General features: G+C 36.6%; 1 protein-coding gene across 1 annotated transcript; it reads left to right on the top strand.

Annotated features, from left to right (window-relative positions):
* The first annotated feature begins 3,308 nt into the window (after window positions 1–3,308).
* On the top strand, window positions 3,309–6,075 carry LOC113780150 (probable LRR receptor-like serine/threonine-protein kinase At3g47570). Its single transcript, XM_027325962.1, has 5 exons — window positions 3,309–3,318; window positions 3,422–4,050; window positions 4,135–4,237; window positions 4,586–5,539; window positions 5,678–6,075. Exons 1-5 carry the CDS (start codon window positions 3,309–3,311, stop codon window positions 6,073–6,075), a joined length of 2,094 nt encoding a protein of 697 aa, XP_027181763.1.
* The last annotated feature ends 5,174 nt before the right edge of the window (window positions 6,076–11,249 follow it).

Genomic DNA, 11,249 nt, shown 5'->3' on the forward strand with positions numbered 1-11,249 from the left:
ATTTTTCAAGATATGACTACATATATCTCATTTCACAAAAGTCACAGTCACTGGACGTGTTCAAAAATTTTAAGGCTGAACTTGAGAATCAACTCAATAAAAGAATTAAAAGCGTCAAATCTGACCGTGGTGGTGAGTACTATGGTAGATATGATGGTTCAGGTGAACAACGTTCAGAACCATTTACTAAATATCTAGAGGAATGCGATATCGTCCCATAGTACACTATGCCGGATTCACCCACTATGAATGATGTAGATAAAAGACGAAATAAAACTCTTAAAGACATGGTAAGAAGTATGATATGTTATTCTATTTTATCAGAGTCATTCTGGAGTGAAGCACTTAAAACTGCAGCATATATCCTTAATAGAGTTCCAACTAAATCAACTATCAAAATCCCTTATGAGATTTGAACAGGGAAAAAACCCAGTTTAAAGCATCTGCATGTTTGAGGGTGTCCAGTTGAGGCAAGGCCTTACAGGCCAAATGAAAGGAAACTGGACTCAAAAACAGTTAGTTGTTATTTTATTGGAAACTCTGAAGATCCAGAGATTACAAGTTTTATGATCTCATAACTAAATCAATCTTTGAGATAGGAAATGCTCGGTTCTTTGAGGATGTCGAGTTTGGGGGAGAAAATACAGTAAGGGATATTGTCTTTAAAGAGAAATATATTAATATTCCCACAGGTGTCATTGATCTTGTTCAGGATCCTATTCCTGAACAAGATAATGACATGACAAATCAAGACAATGTCAAAAAATAAACTGTTATAGAAGAACAAACTCTTCCTCTCCAAGAACCTGTACCATTAAGAAGATCCACTAGAGAAAGGAGAAGTACAGTGCCAGATGATTACATTATTTTTCTCCAAGAACATGAGGATGACTCTGGATTGATGGAACATGATCCGATCAACTTCCGTCATGCCATGAAAAGTTAAAATTCTCAAAAGTGGATCGATGCCATGAATGAGGAGATTAAATCCATGAAGGACAATGATGTTTGGGATCTTGTCCCATTGCCAGAAAGAGCGAAACCCATTGGTTGTAAATGAATATTTAAAATCAAAAGAGATTCGAAAGGCAATGTGGAAAGATACAAAACTCGTCTTATCGCCAAGGAATTTACACAAAAAAAAGGTATCGACTATAAGAAAATCTTCTCTCCAGTCTCTTCAAAGGATTCTTTTAGAATTATCATGGCATGAATGACGCATTTTGATCTTGAGTTATATCAGATGGATGTAAAGACAGCGTTTCTCAATGGTAACATTGATGAGACAATTTATATGGTGCAACCAGAAAACTTTGTATCAGAAGATCCAAAAAATATGGTTTGCAAACTTAAAAAATCCATCTATGGGTTCAAATAAGCGTCTCGACAATAGTATTTCAAATTTCATCAAGTGATCGTCTCATTTGATTTTGAGATGAATTTAGTAGATGATTGTATATACCACAAGTTCTGTGAAAGCAAGTATATTTTTCTGGTATTGTATGTTGATGACATTTTGCTTGCTAACAACGATATTGGTCTATTGCATGAAATCAAGAAATTTCTAACTAAGAATTTTGAGAAGAAAGATCTTGACGATGCATCTTTTGTGTTAGGCATACAGATACACCGGGATCGCTCTCGATGTATTTTAGTACTATCACAAAAGAGTTATATCGAAAAGATTCTTAAAAGTATGGCATGCAAAATTATAAATCAGGTGACACCCTTGTGGCTAAAGGAGACAAATTTAATCTTGAATAGTGTCCCAAAAATGCTTTTGAGGAAAAAGAGATACAGAAAATTCCTTATGCGTCAGCAGTAGGGAGTCTAATGTATGCTCAAATATGTACGCGTTTGGATATTGCGTACATTACTGGAATGTTGGATAAATATTTGAGTAATCCTGAATTAAATCATTGGAAAGCAACCAAACGGGTCTTACGATATTTACAGAAAATAAAGGATTACATGCTCACGTATCGGAAGTCAGATGAGTTAGAGATCATTGGATATACTGATTCCGATTATACTGGATGCCAAGATACTATGAAATCAATATCAGGCTATATCTACTTGTTGGTTGGAGGTGCCATATCCTGGAAGAGTGCTAAACAGTTCATCATAACATCTTCTACTATGGCTGCAGAGTTTATAACTTGCTATGAGGCATCCAATCAAGGAATTTCATCACAGGATTACGTGTAGTGGATAGTATTGAACGACCACTCAAATTATTTTGTGACAATAAATCAGCAGTCTTATATTCCAATAATAATAAGAACTCGACGAAATCTAAATATATAGATATCAAGTTCCTGACTGTTAAAGAAAGAGTACAGAGTGGACAGTTATCGATAGAGCATATCGAGACAAACTCCATAGTTACGGATCCGCTTACTAAGGGATTGCCACCCAAAATATTTCATGAGCATACTGCTCGTATGGGTGTCATGTTATTAAATGATGTACAGTTTTAGTGAAAGTTTGTTATTTTAAATGCTCTTATGATACTTTTCGATTGTTAATGATTTAAGAATATTTTATGCATAAATAAAGTTTGGATTTATTTGTACTCTGACTTTAGTATGATTTGATCTCATAAAATTTAAGGTGGACCAAATGAAAATAGGCATGTTTTGATCAGATTACATGAAATTTTCATGCTACACATCCACATCATGATTCATGTCATTCAATTATATCAATATATGTGACCATTGATGGGTCGAGTTACGAAATTGTGAAAAAGGACGCTTTGATCCTATGTTGGTATGATTGATGGACCGAATTGATTACAGATACATTATGATAATGACAATAAAGTTGAGTTCATACGGTTAATTGCGAAACATAATTATAAGGTTACATATATAGTTCAAGTGGGAGATTATTGGATCCTTAATCCAACATTGGACTTATATGTGAATAATTATGTGTTACAAACTGTCAATTAAGGTTAAACCCAATTAAAGTAATCAAATATAGTTTGGACTTAATGTATCTAATAAGGTGTGGGCCTTTAATGTGTAGAGATTTAAGAGCTCCTATTTCTATGATGGGTTGAAATAGAGTTCCAAAGGGTAACAGGAATGTTACCTATAAATAGGGTTATGGTCTCCAGGTCACATATATCATTCTTATTTTGTCGTATTTTCTAGTACCACAAATATAGCTCTTCCCTGATATCCCATCGTCAGGAAAGACACCAGAGAGATACTAAGGGCTCTCTCAAAGGATTGGCAAATACGTGTTGACCTGGACGACCACCCCAAAATCTTCAAGGATTCAAGTGTCAGTTTGTCAACATGACTTTAGGTATGCTTCCATATTTATGTTACAGTTATATTCAAATATCTGATATTGGGATACTGCAAATTCTTACATTATGCTCTAAGCCATTCCAGTAATAATTTCTCAGGCAGCATTCCACCATCTTTGGGTAAAATTTCCTCTCTTCGGATACTTAGCATATCAAGAAACAATCTAGGTGGAAATATTCCAGCTGAGATTGGCCGGCTTTCAAATCTACATGTCCTTGAGCAGTCCTCAAATAAACTTTTAGGTGCAGTTCCTCCTCAGCTCTACAACATTTCAACTCTCCGGATCTTTTCTATTACTAACAATCTATTAAGTGGACGGATTCCTGCTACTGTGGGATTGACTCTTCCAAACCTTACTTTATTTTCGGCTGATTTGAACCAATTCTTTGGATCAATTCCAACTACATTAGCAAATGCTTTAGGGCTTATAAAATTTAGCATAGAAGACAATTCAATCACGGGACCAATTCCACAAAATCTAGGTAGGCTGCAAGAACTTCAGGTTTTACATTTTGGCCATAATCCCCTTGGAACTGGTAAAGCAAATGATATTAGCTTTATTTCCTCCTTAACAAATTGCACAAATCTACAAATATTGAGTTTGTCAAGAATTCAAATTGGAGGCATACTACCAACTGCCATTGCCAATCTTTCAACCAAACTCACATCTTTGTGGCTGAATGATAACATTATATCTAGTAGCTTACCTTCTGGGATTGGAAACCTTGTAAGTTTGGGCTATCTCGATCTACGTAACAATTCTCTCTCTGGCATTATTCCTGATTCCGTGGCATAACTTGTTAAAATGCAGGAGCTTTATCTGTCTAATAATAGCTTCACAGGAGAAATTCCTTCAACAATCGGTGACAGTTCAGAACTACAAATTCTTGTATTAGAACAGAACATGCTTACAGGTAACATTCCTGTTTCTTTAGTAGCTGCAGCAACTTGCGAGGATTTAGTGTTAGTCAGAGTCACCCAAGTGGAGCTTTACCTAAAGAACTTCTTGGTCTTTCATCTCTCTCTCTCTTGGCCTCCTCTTAGCTCAAAACCAATTCACCAGATGATTACTATCAGAAGTTGGCAGTATGACGAATCTAGTGTCATTGGATATTTCAGAAAACAAATTATCTCTATTGATGGTTGTGAGATGTTGAAATTCCTTCGGTTGAAAAGTAACTTTTTTGTAGGCTCTATACCTTCTACTTTAAGAGAATTGAAAAGCATTCAGGTCATAGATCTATCTTAGAATAATTTGTCAGGGCAAATTCCAGCTTCTTTGGCAAAATTAAACTTCATCAGCACTCTAAATCTTTCCTATAATATGCTAGAGGGTGAAGTGCCAATGGATGGGATCTTTGCAAACTCTAGCACCTTTTTAGCACTAGGGAATGGAAAGCTATGCGGAGGAATCAAAGCATTGAACTTATCATCTTGTCCTAAACCTACCAAAAAGAAAGCAAAGCTGTCTACTCCTATAGTAATAGTTATTGCCATTACTATTCCTCTAGCTATAGTTTTACTACTCATATTTGCCTATGCAATTCATAGACTAAGAAGCTCAAAACAACAATTATCTTTTAGCTCTGCAGCAGAAAAACAGAATCAGAAGCTCTCACATGCAGAATTATATGATTCCACCAATGATTTTTCTTCAGAAAATTTGATTGGTGAAGGTAAATATGGCTCTGTTTACAAAGGGGTCCTCAAACCTGGTGAGCAAATGGTTGCTGTTAAGGTTCTTAAGATCCACCAACACGGTGCCCATAAGAGCTTCTTGGCTGAATGTGTAGCATTGAGAAACATCCGCCATCGAAACCTTGTCAAGATCATAACCTCTTGTTCAAGTTTAGACTTCAAGCACAACGATTTCAAGGCTTTGATTTTCAAATATGTGCCTAATGGAATTTTAGAGAATTGGTTACATCCAAGGTCAGCTGAGGAAGAGGGACAAAGCCTAATGAAGCTCCAGTTGATACAAAGACTGAATATTGCAATCGATGTTGCGTCCGTGTTGGATTACCTTCATAACCATTGTGGGACACCGATTATCCACTGTGATATAAAGCCAAGCAACATATTTCTAGGTGATGATTTTCGTGCCTTGGTTAGTGATTTTGGCCTAGCAAAATTTCTTTCCTCCATCAAAGGTAAATCCCATCAACATCAAAGCAGCTCAGTAGCAATTAGAGGAACAGTTGGATATGTTGCTCCAGGTACAATTACATGTCTTCTTAAGTTTAAACAATCTTTCAATTAGAATGTCCGAGATGTACACAATTATTCGACATTTCAATCCCTTCAGCATTTCACCCAATAATTCTTCTCCGTCCTCCTGGAACTTGAAATTGCAGAATATGGCATGGGTGGAGAGGTATCAACACAAGGAGATGTATACAGCTATGGTATTCTATTGCTTGAATTGTTTACAGGGAAAAGGCCTACTGATAGCATGTTCACAGAAGATTTTAGTCTCCATAGTTATGTTAAGACGGCTCTTTCCCATCAAGTAATGGAAATTGTTGATCCAAAGATCTCAATGGAAGCAGAATCCATAGCAGGCATGATCACCAATACAAGCAAAGGCAGCATCATCAGTCAGGAGAAATGCTACCTATCGATGTTTTGGATTGGTGTTTCATGCTCTGCAAAAATTAAGAGGGACAGGATGAATATTAAAGATGTCCTCAGTGGATTACAAGCAATCAGGAATGAGTTTATTCGGGTTATAAATGAGAGCCAAATGAGATGAGGTGGAGCAATGTGAATTATAGTTCTTAGTTGTGGATAAATCTTGTACATTCCACTCTTTAAATGCTTTGAAGCTATAATCGATTTGATGAAATCTATAAAGAAATTTTTGTGATGTGTGTAAAAGTAGTCAACAAGAAGCTCCTAATTTCAATCCAAAGTTGGTTAATTGCTTCTTGGAATTGTTCTTCTAGTAACCTAAAGAGACTTATCCACCTTGATTTTTCTTACTCTTTCGTACTCGTAAAATTGATAGATCAATAAGTGTTGGGTTTGTGGGCCAGCCCATTTGTGGGCCAAACCACAAAACCAAACACTTAGATTTAAGTCAAGTTTTGACTTAAAAAGAAAAGGGAGCCGCCGCATGTGGGATTAATTCTTCGGTCTTCGTGTGAGAAAAAAGGGTCAGCCGCCATCTCTTGCTGGTTGGGAGAAAAATGAAGAGAGAGAAAGAGCTAGAGATAGAGAAACTTTAAGGTCTTGATTGGAGAATGATTCGAAATCTGATTGAGACAAAATTTTACCCACGCGATCCTCTTGTCAGACTCTACTCATCTATCGGTTCAAATTTCAGATTTCAGATTTTCTTTTCATTTGGTAATATCTTTCCAAACCCACTTCTTTGATAGTTATAATTTTTGGAGGGTGATTTTGTAACAGATTGACTTGGTTGGTATTGGTGATATTATTGTCATTCGAATATTTCGGTTAAACCTGTGTATTCTCATTATTGTGATAGTGGAGATTTTTGACTGGATTAGATCTCGTGATTTTTCTCAATTTGGGTTTTTCACGTAAAAATTTTAGTGTCCTGTGCCTTTTATTTTTTTTGCATTTTATTATCACTGCTGGTACTATTATTTGATAATTTGGTTTGTTCCTATTTGAACTGGTATTTGGGGAAAGAGAAATTTATCATGGGCTAACTCTGATATTGTGTGACTGTACCCGTACCCCTTTCCCAACAAGTGGTATCAGAGCAGTCAGGTTAGACTGCTTAATTGTACTGGTTAAAAATGGATGATTCGGATAGTGGTTGCATGATAAAATTAAATGCTACTAATTATTCGATTTGGAAGTCTAGAATGGAAAACTACCTGTATTGTAGAGATTTGTTTGAACCTATTTTAGGGGATAAAGGCAGATCAAATGATACGAGTGATGAAAAATGGGCTGTTATGCACAGAAAAACTGTTGGCAATATTAGAAAATAAATTGGTCAAAATATTTTTCAACATTTTGCTAATGACACTAGAGTTGATATATTATGAAAAAAACTTGAAAGTATGTAAGAACGGAAGACTGGTTTGAACAAGGCTAGTTGTCTGAAACAGATTACTCGAATGAAATATAAAGATGGGAAAGATATGACTGAACACCTGAGTAATTTTCAAGAATTAATAAACCAGGCAACTACGTTAAATTTAAATTTGGATGATGAAGTGTAGGCTTTATTATTATTCAGTTCACTACCGGATAGTTAGGAAACTATGGTGGTCTTCATCAGTAATTCAGCTCCGAATGGTGTGTTGACCATAGCTATTACAAAAGAGGTCATGATGAATGAAGAGTTCAGGAGGAAGGGACAAGAAATTGTTTATGAGTCCCAAACCCTAGTGACAGAAAAGAAAGAAAGAAGAGGTAGAAACAAAAGTAGAGGACCCTACAACAAAAATGACAAATCCAAAGGCAAATCTGAGTCACAGAAAAATATTCATGCTATTATTGTAAAAAGAATGGGTATTATATGAAAGAATACAAAATCCTAAAACGGGAATAAGTTGAGAAAAAGGATAAGGCGAAGGAAAAAGGTGATGAAGAGACTACAACAGTTGTGGCAGCTCATGATGATATGTTTGTGTTCTGTGATGATGGTCAAGTGAATATTATTCATTATGACAGTGATTGGGTAGTTAATTCGGATGCAGCCTACCATGTTACTCCTTACAGGCATTTCTTCTCAACCTACATCGAAGGAGATTTTAGACATGTTAGAATGGGAAATGAGGTCTCATGCAAAGTTATTGGCATTGGAGACATATATTTGGATACAGATACCGGGTGTTAGCTGATATTAAGAAATGCTCAACATGTCCCTGATATTCGCCTTAATTTTATTTCTACAGGAAAACTTGACGATGAGGGTTACCATAACTTGCAAGGTGGAGGTAAATGGAAACTCAGCAAAGAAAATCTTGTTGTTGCTAGAGAAAAGAAACAAAGTACCCTCAACTTGATGCAAGCCAAGTTGGGGAAGGGAGAAATTAATGCAGTTCGTGATTTATCAATTGACATTTGGCATAGGCGACTTGGGCATATGGATGAAAAAGGGATTCAGACACTTGTTCGCAAATAACTCCTACCTGAAGTTAGAGGTAATGCACTTAAACCTTGTGTTGGCTGTATTTATGGGAAACAACACAGAGTTGCATTTCAAAATTTTTCTCCATCTAGAAAATTGAATCCGTTAGAATTGGTGCACACTGATGTTTGCTATATGAAAGATAAATCTCTTGGTGGTACTGTTTATTTTGTAACTTTTATTGATGACTTTGCTAGAAAAGTTTGGTATTTTGCTTTGAAATCCAAAAATCAGGTTTTGGATATATTTAAGGATTTTCACAGTAAAGTTGAAAGAGAAACTGATAAACAGTTAAAGTGTGTACGTGCTGATAATAGTGGTGAGTACAGAGGACCATTTGAAATTTATTGCAAGTTCCGTGGGATCAGATTGGAGAAGACTGTGCCAAAATTTTTTCAAGAGAATGGAGTAGCAGAGAGGATGAATAGATCCATCACTGAACGGGTCAGATATATGCTCTCTAATGCTAAGTTGCCAAAATTCTTTTGGGGTGAGGCAATGAGGACTGCGGTCGATTTGATTAATCTTTCTCCATCAGTTCCTCTAGATGGTGACATCCCAGAGAGAGTATGGATGGAAAAAAGATATATCTTTTAAGCACTTGAGAGTTTTTGGTTGTCGGGCATTTGTTCATATCCCCAAAGATGAAAGGTCAAAAATTGATGTAAAATCAAAGCAGCATATTTTCTTGGATTATGGACATGAAGATTTTGATTATAGATTGTATGATCCTATTGAGAAAAAGGTGATCAGGAGCAGAGATGTTGTCTTCTTTGAAGATCAAACCATTGAAGATATTGATAAAGGTAATAACTCAAAATCCTCAGATGACATTCCTGCTAGCTCAAATTCAGATTCAGATCCAATTCGAGTACCTATTGATTTTAATCAAGGGGAAATTGAGACAGAGCAGAGAGAGGATGTTAATGATGGTGATAATCCTACTACTGATGAACCTGAGTATGAGGCATCACCTACTCTACCACCGCCACCACAAAATGAGTTTAGGAGATCTACCAGAGAGAGTAGATCTTCTAGCAGATATAATTCTCATGAATATGTGTTGTTGACAGATGGAGGAGAGTCAGAGTCCTACAATGAGGCTCTAGAGCATTAGAATAAAGAAGATTGGTTGCGAGCCATACAAGAGGAGATGGTGTCCTGCATGAGAATCACACTTATGAGCTAGTGAAACTGCCTAAGAGCAAGAAAGTTCTGAAAAATAAATGGGTCTACAGGTTACAGACTCAGGAGAACAGTTCACAACCAAAATACAAAACGAGACTGGCTGTGAAGGGATTTAGTCAAAAGAAGGGTATAGACTTTGAAAAAATTTTCTCTCTTGTGGTAAAAATGTCATCAATTCGAGTTGTTCTTGGTATTGCAGTCAGTTTGAATTTGGAGATCGAACAATTTGATGTGAAGACAGCCTTCCTGCATGGCGACTTGGAAGAGGAGATCTACATGGAGCAACCGGAGGGCTTCAAAGAAAATGGCAAGAAAAATCTTCTATGTCGTCTCAAGAAGAGTTTGTATGGTTTGAAACAGGTATCGAGACAGTGGTATAAAAGTTTGACTCTTTCATGACAGACCATGAGTACCACAGGACTACATCTGATCACTGTATTTATGTGAAAAATTTTCAGGTGGTGATTTTGTTATTCTCTTGCTATATGTTGATGACATGTTGATTGTTGGCTGTGATACTATAAAAATTGACATGTTGAAAAAGGAGTTAAGTAAATCCTTTGTAATGAAAGATTTGGGTCCGGCTAGATAGATACTGGGGATGAAAATCTAACGTAACAGGCAAAATGGGAAGCTCTAAGAAAAATACATTGAGAAAGTACTCAACAGGTTTAACATGAGTAAGGCTAAGGAAGTCTCAACTCCACTTGCAAGTAACTTTAAACTGAATATCAAACAGTGTCCTACAAGTGAGAAAGATAAAAAAGACATGAAGAAGGTTACTTATGCTTTGGCCGTTGGTAGCTTGATGTATGCTATGGTTTGCACCAGGCCAAATATTGCTCACGCGGTTGGAGTAGTCAGTCGGTATCTCTCTAATCCTGGTAAGGAGCATTGGAATGCTGTCAAATGGATTTTCAGGTATCTCAAGGGAACTTCTAGATTGTGTCTGTGTTTTGGCAATGGTAAAACTATACTAAATGGGTACACTGATGCAGATATGGCAGGTGATCTTGACAATAGGAAGTCCACATCTGGATACTTGATATTTTTGCAGGGGGAGCAGTATCATGGCAAAGTAAGTTATAAAAATGTATCGCCCTTTCTAGTACGGAGGCAGAGTATATCGCAACCACTAAAGCATGCAAGGAGACTCTTTGGTTGCAGAAATTTCTTCAGGAGTTAGGTATAAAGCAAGAGAAGTACAACCTTTATTGTGACAGTCAGAGTGCTATTCATCTGTGTAAGAACTCCATATTTCACTCTTGGTCCAAACATATTGATGTGAGATATTATTAGATTCGGAAAGTATTGGATTCCAAGTTATTGACACTTGAAAAGGTGCATACAAATGATAATGGTGCTGATATGTTTACCAAGGCATTGTTTAAGGAGAAACTCTTATTTTGTAGACAAGAAACAAGTTTGGTGGAACCCGCCAAATGAGCTAGAGGGGGAGATTGTTGGGTTTGTGGGCCAGCCCATTTGTGAGCCAAACCACAAAACCGAACACTTAGGTTTAAGTCAAGTTTTGACTTAAAAAGAAAAGGGAGCAGCCGCATGTGGGATTAATTCTTCTGTCTTCGTGTGAGAAAAAAGGGTCAGCCGTCATCTCTTGCTGGTTG

The sequence above is a fragment of the Coffea eugenioides genome, chromosome 8 (assembly GCF_003713205.1).
Source record: "Coffea eugenioides isolate CCC68of chromosome 8, Ceug_1.0, whole genome shotgun sequence".
NCBI classification, from domain to species: Eukaryota; Viridiplantae; Streptophyta; class Magnoliopsida; order Gentianales; family Rubiaceae; genus Coffea; species Coffea eugenioides.

Excerpts from the sequence above, each read along its gene's own strand:
- LOC113780150 (XM_027325962.1), top strand. Across the intron at positions 4,238-4,585 it reads AGAACAGAACATGCTTACAG|GGCAAATTCCAGCTTCTTTG; the intron begins GTAACATTCCTG and ends ATAATTTGTCAG. Across the intron at positions 5,540-5,677 it reads AGTTGGATATGTTGCTCCAG|AATATGGCATGGGTGGAGAG; the intron begins GTACAATTACAT and ends TTGAAATTGCAG.